The sequence below is a fragment of the Pelodiscus sinensis genome, chromosome 1 (assembly GCF_049634645.1).
Source record: "Pelodiscus sinensis isolate JC-2024 chromosome 1, ASM4963464v1, whole genome shotgun sequence".
NCBI lineage: Eukaryota > Metazoa > Chordata > Testudines > Trionychidae > Pelodiscus > Pelodiscus sinensis.
The window spans coordinates 49,447,385-49,465,744 of NC_134711.1; the positions used below are offsets into that span (position 1 = coordinate 49,447,385).

Sequence of the window (18,360 nt, forward strand, 5' to 3'; positions counted from 1 at the left end):
GATGAGTAGCATGGGGTAGTAGTCAGAGGGCCGGATAATCCTCGACAATGCCTCCGTAACATCTCGGATACGGGCCCCTGGCAGACAGCATACCTCTCAAGATGAACTGTCAGGGCGACAGATGGGTGCCTCCGTTCCCCTCAGAAGAGATTCTCCAACCACCACTACCCTACGTTTCTTCCTCGCAGTGGTGGCAGGAGACTGCTCAACCTTGGTGGTGCAAGGCCTGGTCTCCTCCACTGTGGGGGGTGACTCCTTGTCTCCTGCAGAAAGTAAAGTGTAACGGTTATGTAACAACACAGTGGGAGGGTTAGGAGCAGGGGTGGAACGCTGCCTGCAGCCGGAAGTAACCAGCTGCCAGTGCTCACCCTGCACCACCGCCTCCTCCATAAGTGGCTGGTCAACAGTCCCACATCCTAGGACAGTGACCTCAGTGGACTCCACAAGAATACTGTCCAGGAATTCCTTATGGCCCCGAATGCTCCTCAGCCTGGCCACCTCCTCCTGCAGCTCTCCCACCTACCTGCTGCCTGAGAGATTCCACCAGCAGGCACCTTTCACAACGGTTGTCTCCCCCAGCCTAGAGATCACTCAGTGGGAATTGCAAGCCACAAATACTGCAAGACCACACCCAGAGCCCAGGATCAGACCCAGGTTACTTGGAGGGAGGCAGGACTCAGTGGAAGGCAGGAGCAGAGCTGGAACAATGCAGCAACCAATCTGAGATGCAGGAGCTACCCCAACAGTCAGTGAATACTTTGAGCAGCTATTGAACTGCTGCTGCTGGACATAAGAGCCATTCTGCTGACTATTCCAACTAATTTTGCAGTGGAACCAATTATGCAGCCTACTACAGGCCATCTGTGCTCATTAGGTTGCCCAGAGATGGGAACTGCTGTATGCCATGTATCTACACTGGCTCAGCTGCAAGTCCTGATTCCTGACAGTTCTTGTTCATCAGCACCAAAAACCATAAGTTCCCTGAAACTGCCAGCAACCAAAGGGGCAGGATTATCCACAGCACCAGCAAAGGAAAGAAGTGAATCGATGCTTCCTACGCTGTTATCCATGGATATCTGAACCCAAAGTGATGGTAACTATTCTCTGTCAGGTGGTGTAAGGAAATAAATCAGTGGGACACACAGCATCTTCATCTGACACATGACTGATACACCCAAGTGCTTCCACCCTAAAATCCTCCTCTTTACTCAGTATGAAGCACACATATAAAGTAACAATAATCTTAGAGCTCTTCAGACTAGAGTTACCCAAAGTCTGAGGTGGTGTTGAATGGCAGCAACAGCAAGTTTCTGGTTGCCTGCTTTCCTCCTAGCTGCTGGGAAAATTAATCATAGAATCATTTAACTCTAGAACTGGAAGGGACCTCATCAAGTCCAGTCCTCTGCCCTCACAGCATGACCAAGAACCATCTGCATCATCCCTGATATATGTCTGTCTAACCTGCTCTTAAATATCTCCAGTAATGGAGATTCCACAACTTCACTAGGCAATTTATTCCAGTGTTTAACCACCTTGACAGGAAGTTTTTCCTAATGTCCAACATAACGCCCTCTTCCCCCACTGCAATTTAAGTCCATTGCTTCTTGTCCTATCATCAGAGGCAAAGCAGAACACTTTTTTCCCTGCTCCTTGCAACACCCTGTCAGGGTGCAAGCCCCCACTGTGCCTCAGTGCCCCCTGACTGTCCTCATTTAGCCCCTCTCAGGGTAAGTTACAGTCTGTATGGGTTGCTCATCATTGGTATTGGGATTATCTCTGTGGCCCCGCTTACCTAAGCCACGCTGTGATCTGCCGCCAAATCCAGGGCCTTGCCTCCGGCTCCTAGCCAGGGTGGCCTTAGCTAGCCTTCTCCCAGCCCTTGCTGGCTCTCCCCAGCAGGTCTCCCTTCTGGGAACTCCTGCTTCCTCCACAGTCAGCCCCTCTCTGGCCCCCGTACTTAAGCCCTCTGCTTCTCTATATATAGCTGTCAGCTGGGATCTCCCTCGCCCTAACAGCTTCAGCTGGGCTCTCCAAGCCAACTGGGCTTCTCTGTATTGCTGCCAGCTGGGCTCTCATTAGCCTAACAGCTTCAGCTGGCCTCTCTGTTCTGGGTCTTAAAGGGCCAGTGCAGGGCAGGTGCTCTGTCGCACACCTGCTGTCATGTCCCCTCTCATTCATCTCTTTTCTAAACTAAACAAACCTAATTTTTTCAGTCTTCTCTCATAGATCATGTTTTTAGACTTTTAATCATTTTTGTTGCTATTCTTTGATCTTTTTTCAGTTTCTCTGCATCTTTCTTGAGATGTGGTGCTCAGATCTAGACACAATTCTCCAAGCAGAGTAGAGTGAAAGAATGACTTCTCATGTCTTGCTCACAACATTCCTGTTTAATGCATCCTAGAATCATGTTTGGTTTTTGTGCAACAGTGTCACACTGTTGTCCCATATTTAGCTTGTGGCCCACTAGAACCCCTAGATCCCTTTCTGCAGTACTCCTTCCTAGACAGTCGCTTTCCATTCCATAAATGTGAAACTGATTGTTCCTTCCTAAGTGGAGTACTTTGCATTTGTCCGTATTAAACTTCATCCTGTTTACCTCAGACCATTTCTCTAGTTTGTCCAGATCATTTGGAATTATGGCCCTCTACTCCAAAGCACTTGCAGCCCCTCCCAGCTTGGTATCATCTGCAGACTTAATAAGGATACTCTGTATGCCAATATCTTAATTGTTGATTAAGATATTGACTACAACCAGTGCCAAAACCAACCCCTATGGAACTCCATTTATGCCCTTCCGGGATGACTTTGAATCACTAATAACTACTCTGAGAACAGTTATTCAGCCAGTTATGCACCCACCTTATAGTAGCCCCATCTACATTGTATTTCTTTAGTTTATTGATAGGACAGTCATGCAACACTGTATCAAATGCTTTACTAAAGTCCACAAGATTTGTTATCCTATCAGAGAAAGCTATCAGTTTGGTTTGTTCTTTACAAATCCATGCTGGCTGTTATCTGTCACCTTATTATCATCCAGATGTTTGCAGATGAATTCCTTAATTATTTGCTCCATTATCTTTCCTGTCACATAAATTAAGTTGACTGGTCTGTAGTGTCTTGGGTTGTTCTTTTCCCCCCTTTTTATAGATGGGCACTATATTTGGTCTTCCCTTCTTTGATTACAAGTGTTTTGTCTCTGGAACTGGTGCATTCTCCAACAGGTCACCCTTTCAGCAAGGGAACTACACAACTTGGTGTGAAAAGCATCTTTCTTATTGTGGGAAATATTCAAATAATGCATACCAATTAGGTGACTTACCAGCAGTATTCATTGAGGAGGAGCATGCAAGGATCCTGCTATACCACAGAATGGAGGACTACTCTGCTGAAGCATACACCTTCTGTAGAAATTTATTTGATTTAATTATATCTGTACAAGTGGATTTATTTAGTATTCATGATTTGCATTTTATAAGGCGTAGAGAAATTGATTTAGTTATTTAAAAGTGTACAATCTTCCTAGAACCAAGGCATTTATGCAATTAAAATAAAAGCAACAATAATTCATGTTCATTTCAAAATCCAATTAATTAACAAACCTGATGCAACCAAAGAATGATTTAATAAATATATTTTTAAGTTTATTGTAGAGTTTTAAACTTCAGAGGTGTGATTTTCCATCTGTGTAACTCTGGCTAAAATCAATGCTGGTGTAAACTGGAGAAACACAGTGGTTAACCAGGTGCTGACAGTGTATAAGGTGAATAAATGAGTCATTTTCTAAAAAGGTTTTGCTCTTGAGTTTGATAGTTAACTATGGACTTGATATTGAAAAGTAGCTATTGAAATGAATAACATCATATAACAAGACATTTCCACTTACATTGGGGATTGTGCTCTTAAATGACTTGGGTACTTCTGAAAATCTCACATTCTGTAGTTTTCAGACAGACAGGATAATAATCCCAAAGATCTTTCTATAAGTGACAGAAGCTAAACAATTCAAAGCTAAGGGTAAATCTCCAAATTTAACTTAATCTCCTTGTGCATTATGTACTGAGGGGTATGAATTTACCTACTATCTGGAATCCCTCTACAGTATCCAAGTAGAATCTGGTGAGTTAATGGCAGAGGCATCAGCTTCTTTTCTAAAGGAAAATATTTTGAGAAAAACAGTCCCAGCATCCATTTTTGCAGGCAAGATTTATACTGTCTTCTTTTTGCCCACAAAATCTGAGCACATTTTCCTCCACTTACCGTGTGTATGCTGTCAAGCAGTAACCATATTTGGGTATGCAAAAATACAGGAGCAGTTTGTACCTGCAAAAGGGAATAATCTTTTTGCAAAAGATACCCTAAATATCCTGGTTCTTAAAACAATGTCTGTTGAACTCTTTACTTCTCCCTGTTCCCCTTCCAACAAAAACAACATGGGGAGTGAACAGCTCACTATCATTCATGAGCTCAGATCTCCATTGTAATATATGATGCATCACATTGATCCTCTATTCTGTCCTTTTTGTGGCTTTTCCTCTTCCTCTTCTTGGTGTGGGTTTGAGAAGAAACCCATGCCAAACATGCTATCAGCCAAACAAACTGTAAACATTTAGAATGCCATTTCATAATTCTTCATATACTGTTGTTTAATGTGGATCATTTGGCGACTCACCCAGAGTGAATCCAATTCACATTCAGCTTCCTTTTAATTCTAGGGGAACATAAACTTCACTTCATCCCAGCTCTCATTGGTCCCTTCCTAGAAGTGACACTGATACCTCAGCCAGACCTGCGGAATGTAATGATTCCCATTTTCCATGACATGATGGATTGGGAACAAAGGCGCAGTGGCAACTTCAAACAGGTACCGTGTATGAAGCTGTTTAGCAGGGAAGATTGAAATGATTTTTTTTCCTCAAGCAGCCTTGGCACTGAACTATTAACTTGTTAGCAGAATGGAGAAATAGGGTGTGTCTAGACTACAGAGTTTTGTCGACAAAAGTGGACTTTTGTCGACAAAACTATACCTGCGTCTACACTACCACTGAGTTCTGTCGACATAACGTCGACAGAACTCAGCAATTTTGTCGACGCTGGTAAACCTCATTTTACGAGGCATAATGCCTTCTGTCGACAGAGTTCTGTCGACAGAAGGTGTTATTGCCTGTAGGGTTGTGTCTAGACTACAGGGTTTTGTCGACAAAGCAGCTTGCTTTGTCGACAGAACTGAATGTAGTCTAGACGCTCTTTGTCGACAGAAGCTTTGTCGACAGTATCTGTCAACAAAACTTCTGTCGACAAAAGCCTGTAGTCTAGACGTACCCATAGAAAGAACAACCTTCTTTTGAGGAAAGATGATAGAATTCTAGGCTAGTGGGTCTGGAAGACCCTTTGGCCCTCTGAGCTTTCCAGTGCGTTTGTTCAATATTTTTCTGTGGCTAATTTAAGATGAGGATGAGGTATTCTAGTCTCAGTGAAGTCAATGGCAAAACTCCTGTTGATTTCAGTGAGGTTGTTTATTTTTTTCTCCTTTATCTTTTGCTTCAATTTATACTACTGGGCTACATCTAGACTGGCATGGTTTTCCGCAAATGCTTTTAACGGAAAAGTTTTTCCGTTAAAAGCATTTGCAGAAAAGAGCGTCTAGATTGGCATGGACGCTTTTCCGCAAAAGCACTTTTTGTGGAAAAGCGTCTGTGCCAATCTAGACACGGTTTTGCGCAAGAAAGCCCCGATCACCATTTTCACGATTGGGGCTTTTTTGCCCAAAACAATACCGCACTGTCTACACTGGCTGTCTTGCGCAAAAGCAGTTGTGCAAGAGGGCTTTTGCCCGAACGGGAGCAGCATAGCATTTCCATGAGATCGTCAGTGTTCTTGCGGAAATTCAAGCGGCCAGTGTAGACAGCTGACGAGTTTTTCCGCAAAAGCCGCTGCTTTTGTGGAAAAACTTGCCAGTCTAGATGCAGCCCTACAGTAATAAGTAACTCAGGAATAATACCGTGATGGCTTACTGACATAATGTCTGATCTTTGTTTGCCTAGCTATCAAACAACTCATTTTATGAGAACCAAGTCCTGTAAGGTTCCAACTATTCTTGCCTCTCAAGTACTAGCTTAGCCATCAAGTAAGAGGCTGCTAAATATGCCATCTGCACTTTCAGCTCCCACTCAGTTTTCTCAGGCTGCTCAAACCACTTCTCTGTGCTCTCCTCCCTGCTGTTTCAAATGAAGCAAAACAGAAGTATTTGAATTAGTTTCAGGCAATGATAAGGATTGGAATGGAAACACAAAACAAACTGAGCGAATGGAGAATCATGTGATATAAAGGTTTTTTCCTCTCACATTTTTAATACATTGTTAAAATAATTGTAAAAATGTTACTGAGAACTAATTGAAAAACAGATTTTGCATAAGCAAAGCACTGACTTCTTTATTCTTTCTGTATTGATCATTGGCTTAAAGGTACACAGAAATTATGAATAATGATTTAATAGAGCATTTCAATAACAGGATAGTTTCTCCTCTAGCTTTTCAGTCACTGAAAGGGAGGTTATTCTCTTTTTATGTATGAATAAATAAAGCCTACGCTTGCCTACATTTTCTCAAGAATCAGTACAGTTACAAATATTTTATGCAATCATTTTCAGCTATAAAACCTTTATTCTTCAACTCTTCTTGACACACGACTTAGAATTTCTGTGCATGTGCTATATGCATTACATTGTAGTCAGGGTAGGTAGCAGTAGGAGTAATTGTGAGCCCCAAACTGTTAATCCCCAGATTTAAAGAGTGGGATGGGAAGCAGAGAGGGTTGGTTTTATACTAAGGTCTAAATAATGACTCGCTTTTGCAGCCCTGCAGTAAGAATTCAGGCAGTCTCGTTGGGCTGCATGCTTTTTTGTTTGACTCTATAAATAGATAGCTGCCTTAGCAGCAGCAAACGCTATTCAGCCTGTAGTTTTAAAGTCACATTGCTTCATTTATATTAGTCCTCGGGGATGACAGAGGATGAAATGACCCTGAAATTTACATTACTTAACGATAATATTAGGGAGTCCATTTAACAAAACCTCTTACAGAAAAAAATCCATTTTTTAAAAATTTGCTCAAACCTAATTTAAGCACAAAGAAGCCTTTTGTATATGTTCCAGGTGGAGGCAAAACTGATTGACAAATTGGATAGCTTGATGTCAGAAGGCAAAGGTGACGAAACGTACCGGGAACTCTTCAACAGCATGTGAGTAATAAACTTGTTTTTAATGTATGCATTGTGTTCAGTTTGATAGATCAGATATTGTTGTGGACAAGACCTCCAAAAGAGATGTGATCTTGGAATGCTTTCTGTTTTTTGAAACCTGTGAAATAAAGGCTAGTTCCCTACATGAAAAAATGTACTTTAGTGTATCTTTCATGACTGATTATGCCCATATTATATCATAAACTGTTCTCTGTTATAACTCATACTAATTTTAAAATCAGAAAAGCCAAACATGCTTAGTAAGTGGGTTGGATGCAGTTAGACCATAAATTTTGCACATTACGTTTGTAAAACATGGGTTTAATAAATAGCAGTTTGTTAATTGGTTTTCATAACTGACCAAAATTTGCTGTTGTCCAAATGTTTCACTTGTTGACTGCCTGATAGATTACAGAATGACCGAACAAATCATTCTTATGTAATAATTCTCTATATAAATGTTTTTAGACATTGTACGTGTTTCAAAAATTAGCATATCCTTTGTTCGTAACATCAGAATCTGATGGTGAAAGAGGACAAATGCTTTCTTAATAATGGAACTGTTAGGATTGGTCGTGCGTTATTCTAACTGAAACTGGTGACCATCACCGACACAAAAACATGAACTGATTCCCCCCCCCCATTTCAATTCCAGTTATGTGGGAGATCTGTTAGACCTATAAGTAGTCATTTAGAATATGATATATTGTTCCTCCAGTGTATTCCATCTTAGATGTGTGTTTCTTAGAGCTGTTTTACACATACAGTATTTTTTCTTTATTCATTTTCTTCCTTTTTAAGTGGAAGAGAAAAGTGATATTGCTCTAGAATTAAAAAAACTGCATTTATATATTTCTGTTGAAACAAATGCCAAACAGATAATACTGTATAATTCCACAGAGGAAAAAATGTAACTGCCCATAATATACAGGAAAGGAAAAGGGGAATTTATCAGCTATGGTGAAATTATGAAATTACAGCTACAGTGTATATTAAAAATATACATTAAAATAGATCAAATAAAATAATTAAAGCTAAGAAAGTTTTAAAAAAATGTTAGTTAGCATGACTTTAAGATAACACCATTAACAAAGAAGTTCTTTTATGAAGTTATCAAACCTGCATTTTCTAGAGTGCACAAGTGTGTGACTAACTGATTGGAATGACTTCAGGTGATCTCAGAAAATATATTGGTATCCAAAATATATTGTTGAAAAAACTGAGTGTTGTTTTTGAGCTGTGTTTGAAAAGGTAGTAGAAGAATGGGTAAAGCATTTTCTCAACCAAGTTACTTAAGAATGATTATGTGTAATTTAATTTATAAGTCTCATAGTACTTGTCCGTGCTGGACAGGCATAGGTGCATATGGATCTAAAATGGTTTGGGTGACAATACTGTAATAGGTGATTTGAAGAGAATCCTGAAAATGTTAAAAGTTTCGTAGTCTTTATTTCAAGGGATCACATTCTTCCTGTCAAGGAGTTTGAAATTTTCTCCCATCAATTTAAGCAGCTATTACAGTATTAGAGGCTTGTGACACATGCCTTCTTGATTTAAAATTAAAGCTCATATAATTAGAATGAGGTGATAATAAAATGATGTGCACATTATTTCGAGGAAGTGGAAACTACTAGCACAGTTTTCAAGCGGTTGTAGCTTTGTTTTGGGAAATGGAATTACACTCATTTTACATGATCAAATCATAGAATCATAGAATACTAGGACTGGAAGGGCCTCGAGAGGTCATTGGGTCCAGTCCCCTGCCCTCCCGGCAGGACCAAATACTGTCTAGACCATCCCTGATAGACATTTATCTAACCTACTCTTAAATATCTCCAGAGATGGGGATTCCACATCCCTGGGCAATTTATTCCAGTGTCTGATTACCCTGACAGTTAGGAACTTTTTCCTAATGTCCACCCTAAATCTCCCTTGCTGCAGTTTAAGCCCATTGCTTTTTGTTCTATCCTCAGAGGCCAAGATGAACAAGTTTTCTCCCTCCTCATGACACCCTTTTAGATACCTGAAAAGTATGAACCTTCAAATTACCTGCTAATAATTTTTAGTAGTTGTATGACTGTGTGGAGTTAAGGGGACACAGATAATCCACATGCATTGTCTGGACACAGCCTATCTATTTAAATATTATTTGGGTGTTTGTCCTGTTCTTCCTGTGGAGATATACTGCTTTCTGATTCATGATATCTCCACACTCCTGGGTTAATTTAATTTTTGGAGCAATCCATAAGCACTTTTCCACTGAAGACACATCATGCTTTTATAGCCACAAAATCTTTAAAGTGTTGTATGCTTGGAGTTTTGATGTTTATAATGTTTTGATGTTATATCCTACAAAATGCAAAAGGAGAAACATTGCTGCTATTCACCTTTTCACAAACATTATCCAGGGAGATTTAGAAGTGACCACAGGGTAGATGTCTCACAGTCATGTCATTTGTAAGGCTCAGGTTTTGTTGGGGATATTAGTAAAAATCATAGATAGATCATGGGAAATAAACAAATTCCCGGATGTCCATGGTGTGTTTGTGATTTTTACTAAAAATGTTCATGACAAAATGGAGAGGGAAGAGTGTTCCGCACCCACACTTGCTGGGAAGTCCCCTTGCTGACCGCTGTGGCTGGGCAGCTGTGGGAAGCCCTGCCATGTGTGGATGCTCCACAGTTCCCCCCACTGCCTGCGGGGGCTAGGAGTTCCAGGGCTACTTGTTGACAACTCCAGCGCCACAGAGGTCTCCAGAAGTCATTGATTCTGTGACTTTTGTGACATGATTACAGCCTTAGTTGTTATGAATGGTACTAAAGACAGAGCCATGGATGTTTTATTGTGAATAAGGATCAATTGCTCTATTTGCTGCCTAATTTAATCCAGACAGAAAAAGAATCCCCAGTCTCCATTAAATTGTTAATGTGAAATTTAAACAATTTCTCTCTTGGAGATAAGTCATTCATGGTGTCCACATTTCAAATTATATTAGGGGGATGGGTAGAGCTGAGATGGGCTGTTGTTATACTGGAAGATCTTAATGCCGACCATCGACCAATACTTTGATCTATAAGCAGGTACTAAGTGGTTGTAATTGCTGGGTATGCTAAGTAGATGCCAAGATATCCATCTGTTGACAGGTTTCTCTTCCAGTTTTCTGAATCTCTACAAAATCAATAAGATTTGCCTACTAACAGATCCTGAAATTCTGAAATTGACTAGGTGCAGCATTCAAAAGTTATCACATTAGAGTGAGAATTGTTAGATAGAAATGCTTTGTATTCTTAGCCAATACATTTAAAGGGAGAAGCCAGAGTAGTGGTGGGGTGCGGGAGCCTGCCCCTCACTCCCCTCAGCCAACTAGATGAGCCAATCAGTCCATCCTACCACAATCCACCTGAACTCATTAATCTACCTACAAGCTTGGTTGGCTAATCCTCACATTCAGCTAGAAGAGCTCACTGCTGACAGCTAACTTTCAGTGCCCAAATCAATTGGGGAAGTACCAATTCTTTCGCCAATAAGACCTTCATATGACAAAGTGGTTGTGTACAAGACTGGCTGCTCCCAGGACTAAGGACTGCACATTCTTCCACACTTTGCAAATCTAAGTCTTTTGGCACCTGTTCCCTTATTTCTTAGGGTACGTCTACACTACAACGTTAATTCAAACTAACTTAGTTCGAATTAATTAATTCGAACTAAGCTAATTTGAACTAACGGATCTAGACTAAAAAACTAGTTCAAATTAGCATTTTGCTAATTCAAACTAACATGTCCACATTAAGTGGACCCTGAACCAGGCTTAAGGATGGCCGGAAGCAGTGCCGGCAGGGCATCAGAGGAGGACTTAGAGCGTGGAGATGCTGTCTCAGGCTAGCCGAGGGCTGTGCTTAAAGGGTCCCGACTCCCACCCCGGACAGACAGTTCTTAGGGGTGCCCCGCTTGCAAAGCAGTCCTGGCTTGGAGTGCCCGGAGTACCCACACTTGGCACATAACAGCACTCGGCCATCAGACCGGCTGCACTTGCCGCAGGCTGCCATCTGGGGAGAGGGGGCAATTGGGAGGCTGCAGAAGAGGTTCCACCCCAAAAGCCCGCAGAGCCAGCCCAGTCCTGCCCATCAGGGACGTGTACCCCATTCCTCCCTCACCTCCTTCCACTTACCCTTCCCTGGCCCCTTTTCTTGGTGTACAAAATAAAGGACAATTGTGTTCAAAAATGGAATCTGTCTTTATTGAACAAAACTGGGGGAGACTGGGAAAAGGAGATGGGAGAGGGGAAGAGAGAGGCTGGGAGAGGGAAGGGCAACTAAAATGGTCAGGGGTTGGGAACAGGTCCCATATGAAGAGAGGCTAAAGAGACTGGGACGTCTCAGCTTAGAAAAGAGGAGACGGAGGGGGGACAGGATAGAGGTCTCTAAAAGCATGAGTGGGGTGGAGAGGGTGCATACAGAAAAGTTCTTCATTAGTTGCCATAAAGAAGGACTAGAGGACACCAAAGGAAAGGAATGGGTAGCAGGCTTCAAACTAGTAACAGAAAGTTGTTCTTCACAAAGCACAGAGTCAACCTGTGAAACTCCTTGCTGCAGGAGGCTGTGAAGGCTAGAACTAGAACAGAGTTTAAAGGGAAGTGAGATCAAGTCATGGAGGTTGGGTCCATGAAGTGCTATTAGCCAGGGGGTAGGAGTGGTGTCCCTGCCCAAGTTTTGTGGAAGGCTGGAGAGGGATGGCACGAGACAAATGGCTTGGTCACTGTCTTCGGTCCATCCCCTCCAGGGTCCCTAGTGTTGGCCGCTGTCGGCAGACAGGCTACTGGGCTAGATGGACCTTTGGTCCGACCCAGGACGGCCATTGTAAGCTCAGGGCTCAGGGTCAGGGGTCTCAGTGGACCACCTTGATTTTCATGCACTCCTGCTCCTGGGTGGCCAAGCTGGCAGCTCTCCTGCCCTAGCCGGCCACGTTCCTGTGCCTAGTGCGGAGATCGTGGACGAGGTCCACGGTGTCCGCACTAGCCCAGGCGGGTGCCCGCCTCTTGCCGTCCCGGGCAAGCTCCCGGGAGCCGCCAGCCTGGTTCCGGGAAGAGGGGGAGGACTGGGGGACATCGGGTGGGTGGCTCGGTCCGTGCCAGGTGCAGGGTCTGCTGGCTGGGTGCTGGCAGGCTTGCACCTGGCACGGGCACTGTACCCAGCCCGTGCCCCTTTAAGGGGTCCGGGGCCAGGAGGGGGGCAGACGAGTTTCCCTGGTGTTGGCCAGAGTGGCCACCAGGGAAACCTGGGGAGGGCTAGCCTCCCACTATTTCGAATTAAGGGTCTACACAGCCCTTAATTCGAACTAGTAAGTTCGAACTAGGCTTAATCCTCGTGGAATGAGGATTACCTAGTTCAAACTAAGCGCTCCGTTAGTTCGAATTAAATTCGAACTAACGGAGCGCTAGTGTAGCGCCTATGAAAGTTAGTTCGAACTAACGTCCGTTAGTTCGAACTAACTTTGTAGTGTAGACATACCCTTAGAGTGCAGGGTAATGATGAGGATGCTACTGAGGCAAGGAGTATCATGCTCTCCTTTTTTGAGTTACTCCAGCTATGAAGCAAGAGTAGTGAGGCCAGGCAGAAGTGTTCTCAGTAATGCAGAGTCAGGTTCCACTGCACTATATGTCCTGTTGATCATATTTGCACAGTATATCACCACACTCTCCATCTGTAGGCTGTGCAACAGGTCGTGTCTAACAAGAACTGAGTGATAAAAGCAGGCATACTCCAGGTCAGAGAAAAATGGTGTGGGTGGGTGCTGCAATGAATGGAAAGCAGTGGTAAAGGGATCACAGGGAAGAGGTGTTAAAATGAATATAGAGTTTCTGATGTAATGTGTAGGAGTGAACAGAAACTTAACTGCAACACCAATCATCTCTCTCAAATTCTAGCTAGATCTCGCCATGAGGAAGCCTGGGGATGTGTTTGAGAGGCTCTTTTGTTCTGCATGTTTGCTCTGTGCATTTTCTTTGAAAGGTGAATGAATGATGCAAAGGAGGTGTCATTAAGTTGTCAAACTGAAGAAAGCAATTTGTTGTGTGAATAAATATATTTAGAATATTCACACATTCTCAAGCAGAAAATGTATGCCCTACCAAATTCATGGCCATGAAAAAGGTGTCTGTGAATTTGGACTTTTGTGCTTTTACCCTATAATATACATAATTCATGGGGGAGAGCAGCATTTCTTAAAATGGAGGTTCTAACTTGAAAGGAAGCTGCAAGGGGGGGGGTCACAGGGTTATTTTAGGGGGCCACGGTATTGCCACTCTTACTTCTACAGTGCATTGAGAGCTGGGCTGCTAGAGAACAGCAATTGTTGGGCAAGTGCCCATCTTTGAAGGTAGCACCCTGCCAGCAGCAGAGCAGAAGTAAGGGTGGCAGTATTACCACACTTACTCCTATGTAGCTGCTCTCTGCCTGTCCAGCCCTGAAGTCTGCACCATCACCAGCAGCATGCAGAAGTAAGGATGGCATGATATGGTATGGCACCCTTTCTTAGGCACTGCTACCTATACAGCTGGGGCCTCAGACAGCAGCTGCTAGTCTGAAGGTAGGGTCACTGCAAGCTGCAGCCCAGAAGTAAGGGTGGCAGTAATCCAGGCACACTCCCCCACAGCAACTTTGTTACCCCTCATAACTCCTTTTTGAGTATGGATCCCTACAATTAACACATGTAAATAGTTGAAATAATGAAATTTACTATTTTTAAAACCTACGACCATGAAATTGACCACAGTGAAATTGACCACAATGTGGCAGGGCCCTGTTTATACATATAAAGACTTCTGTAAGTCAAATATACAGTAGACTAATCTTTTTTTTTAAGAAAAGTTAGACTTATGAATTTTTTAGAAGCATACTAAATATATTTTCGTTTTTAAATATTTGAAATATTCTTATTTAAAATAAGATTGTAGAACAGTGTGAAGAGAGATTTGTGGTCAGTATTGTCTTCTAGGTATACCATAGTCTTGATTCTCCTCTTGTTGCATACAAAAATTGGTGTTAAAAGAACACTAAAGGTGCAAAAGTAAGTATTCAAAAGAGCATGCTTAGTGTAGTTGAAGGTGAGTGGAGCTGGCAGCCTTCATAACTGCAGATAGAAATGTTCTGAGATTTTACCTACTGAGCATGTGCAAATGACAGTTTTTTGAGGCTGGTGACTCAACCAAACATTCATCAGTTTTCATGGGGACAAAACCCATGACCATGCCAAATTTTAAATTTGTGTAGCAAAGCACAGAAGCACTAGCATTCTTAAAATAAATGGTTGAAAAAAATGTTTTACCATTGACAAAACCTTAGTCTCCAAAATGATTGAATAATTTTTGCAGAAACATTCAAAATCTTACCTTTCTTCAGGTGGATAGGAAATGTGGAAAGCTTTATTTCAAATGGTAAAAATTAGTTAGTTACATGCAACCAAAATCAGTGATTTAAAAAGGAAAATGGTAGGGCACCTTCATTATAAGTATCATTGACAGTTCCCATACAATACTGCTTTTACTGTACTCTAGGAAATGTGCTCGTTTCAATGTGTAATCCTAATTTATCCTACTATAAGGGAGAGGAGAATTAGGCACAGTATATTTACCATTCAAAATCCTTTGGTTTCATAAAGGAATGAAACTATCAGGAAAAAATGGTATGCAATTGTTAAGCAGGCAATTGTTAAGTTAAAGGAGATTTTTTTAAAAATCACAGCTCAATAAAAGGCTTTTTCCTGTATCAATTACACTGCAGTTAAATTGTGTGAGTGCAGAAGTATCGTAGAGTGAGTAAGGAAAATCTATGTTAAGTTAAAGATTGAAAGAGAATTTTGAGATGTAGTATTTTCTTTTCTTGGTAGCAGTCTTAGTAGAACAGAACAAAAATTTTCAGTCAAATAGTTCATTTGCCAGAAAGTGCAAAACTATTTGTGAATTTAGGTTGAATTTGGTGAATGGTGTTGGCTGGGAAAAAAAGAGGAAAAATTGGGAAAAGGAGAAATTTGTTTTGACATTTTATAAATAAACAATTTCAATTTTTTTTTTATAATTGACATTTCATTTGGAAGATATCATGTTGAGTGGACCTGAACTAAATGAACTAAATGTTTTTTTGTTTTTGTGGCTTTTTTTTCCATTTAATCAAGAAAAAAATCACTTTCATTTAGGAACAAATCAACTCTTTTGCATATATTTTGGTTTGGTCGCCCAACCGAAAAGTCAGTTTATTCACTCAGCTCCAGTCTTCTATTTCTTTCTGTTTTCTGAAGTGTTAGCAACTAATGAAATGTAAAAACAAAAACAGAAAAGGTTGTAAATTTGAGGGAGGTATTAAGGTTTTACAATGTTTCTACATTTATAAATCTGATTAAATTTGTATGCATTTTGACACAGCTAACCTAAAAATCCATTTACTTTATCAATGCTTCCTGGATTAGAATTCCACTCTTTGGTCCCTATCCTAGGTAAGACATTGTTTGTAAATTGTGCTGCTTGTGAGAAGAGTCCAAAATTAAATCTGTGAATATTGCAGGCATTGCCAAGGCATTTAAGATACTGTTGAAAGTAAAGTGGTTGCCATGGAGACAGATAAAAATAAATGTTGAAATTGCTTTTGGGTTTGTTCTTTCCAGTCTACTGAAGAAAATTGAGCGGGAAACGTGGCGAGAAAGTGGTGTTTCATTAATCGCCACTGTAACTCGGCTAATGGAAAGGTTACTGGACTACAGGTGAGCAATTATCACATGATTTATATGAGCATATGAAAGCATTCAAAGTTCAGACAACAAAATTATCCTTTAGGCCAGGGCTACTCAACTTTGGAAGCCCCGGGGGCCACAATGATACTCACAGCACATGCCAAGGGCCACAACTTAAGTGTGGGATTGCATATACATGCAAATATATATGCAAATATATGCAAATTGCTTCTTTCACACTGAGGGGGATGAATACAAAGATTAAGGCAAGACTACACAACACACAAGCCCCATTTAAGTCAGTTCTGCTGATATTAATAAAATGCAATAGTTACCTGATTTCTACCAACAGTGCTGACAGCACTTTTAGTGAGCAATGACAGTCCAGAAATTTAACTACTAAAATGCGTATCAACAGAAGACCATTATATTGACTACTTTTTTGGTTTAGCGCCCACCCATGGGCTGCAAATAAATGGGCTGCATATGCCCTGCAGGCCATGTGTTGAGTAGCTCTGCTTTAGGGTTTGATAACTGGAACATGGAGATTGTCACTATTAGATTACTGGTTCAGATCTGCCTCTGGATTGGTAGTGACCAGAAGTTATCATCTAACTGGTGTTTCACAGCCTATGTGAAATAGTTATTAATATAATTTCAGTAGTGCCTAGAGGTGCCATCCAAGATTAGACCCATTGTTACAAACACTACAGGAACCTATAACAAGAGACAGTTCCTAGCTGAAGAGCTTAAATTTGACAAAGGAGGAAGAAAGGGAGTATCGTTATTCTCATTTTTATAGGTGAGGAACTGAGACACAAAGTCTGACTTGCCCAAGATCATGCAGGAACTGTGTGACTTAACCAATAACTGAACCTCAATCACCAAGTCTAGTGTCTTAATCTCGAGGGCTGATATTGTTTTTCCAGACCCCAAGGGATAGATCCACATATCAATATCTATCACAGTTGTCATCCTTATTTACAGTTTCAGAGAAAAGCTGAAGGATTTAGTTGTCATGGAGACTGAACTCTTAACTTTCAGAGAAATGCCAGTGCTACATCTTCAATCTCCAGGGCTGTCAGTCCAGCATCTTTCAAAGCACTGCATTCACTGGCAGCTTAGGTAGTGAGCGGGGGTAATTTTCATCATTTGAATATGAGGCTGTTTTTCTTTGTGTATTGTAATCAGTGGTCCTATGTAGTTCAGTGGGGGGAACTGTATTGTCCCACAATTCAGATGATCTGACTTTTGTTACACTTTATTTCTAGGGACTGCATGAAAATGGGAGAAGTGGATGGTAAAAAGATTGGCTGCACTGTTAGCCTGTTGGTTTGTATAATAATCTTATCTCTTTTTTTTGTATTCAAGAAATTAACATTCCATAGTAAAAATGTATATATTGTACAAGAAGTACATTTTATTAACTTACTTCTCAGTGAACAGTGTACTCCAAGTTGCAGGTATAATTAATGCCAGTGAATTCACAAAGTACATTTATACCATCAAATATGGGTTGCATTTCAATACATGCTGTTACAGTACATAGTTATTTAATTTGATGGTATGACTAAAAGCTGCTGATATAATACAACAGATAGATAGATAGATAGATAGATAGATAGATAGATAGATAGATAGATAGATAGATAGATAGATAGATAGATAGATAGATAGATAGATAGATAGATAGATAGATAGATAGATAGATAGAAAGAATAGGATGAAGTTCAGGATGTGTCAGAATGAAGTTGATACAGTTTTCTTGTGCTTTAACTTCAGTGTTCATAATGAGACTTCTGTGAGTATGGGCTCACAGTGGTTTAGTAAATCTTATAAGAAAGTAAATTTCACAGAAAATTCAAATAAAAGATTTGTACAATTCTGCACAGAATAGTGTCTGTGGCTTGTTTAAAAATACACAACAGAACTCACCTGGATTCCTGCCTCTGTCCTCCCCTTTTTCTAACAGGGCTCAGCTACTCTTATTTGTGCAAAATATCTTTTGAGGAATTAGTTATCTATTCCCTCTCAGTGAAGCTAGAAAATGTTCTTGTGGGCCTACTATTCGGTGTCACTTTTGACGAGCCTTTATCTCATTTTAGAGTTGAGGTACACTAATCACCATCACCATCCAACACTCCTAGAGTGAACAGAGCAAATTGGAAATCCCTGTTATTTTCTGTTAACCATTGCCTATCAGCGACGTGGGCTTTGATTTTAGGCCAAGATTCATTGAAAGGTTTTTGACTTCTACAAACCTCAGAAAGTTTCATATTTTATTATAACAAAATAAAACTGTGCTTTAGGGCACAAAAACTAATCTGATTGTTAGTTATTCCTGGAGAAGTTTTCAAAGGATAAAGGATTTCTTCTAGATGAACACATTACTTTCCAAA

At 40.9% G+C, this 18,360-nt stretch overlaps 1 protein-coding gene across 4 annotated transcripts in view; it reads left to right on the forward strand.

The window, feature by feature from the left end:
- DOCK4 (dedicator of cytokinesis 4) overlaps positions 1-18,360 on the forward strand; it is a 386,260-nt gene that overhangs the window by 300,598 nt on the left and 67,302 nt on the right. For all 4 annotated transcript variants that reach the window (XM_006122512.3, XM_006122513.3, XM_075929689.1 and 1 more), the window contains exons 31-34: positions 4,716-4,864; positions 7,154-7,239; positions 15,896-15,991; positions 17,233-17,293. In XM_006122512.3, the coding sequence (XP_006122574.1) occupies positions 4,716-4,864; positions 7,154-7,239; positions 15,896-15,991; positions 17,233-17,293 (392 nt within the window). The remainder of the gene's footprint in view (positions 1-4,715; positions 4,865-7,153; positions 7,240-15,895; positions 15,992-17,232; positions 17,294-18,360) is intronic.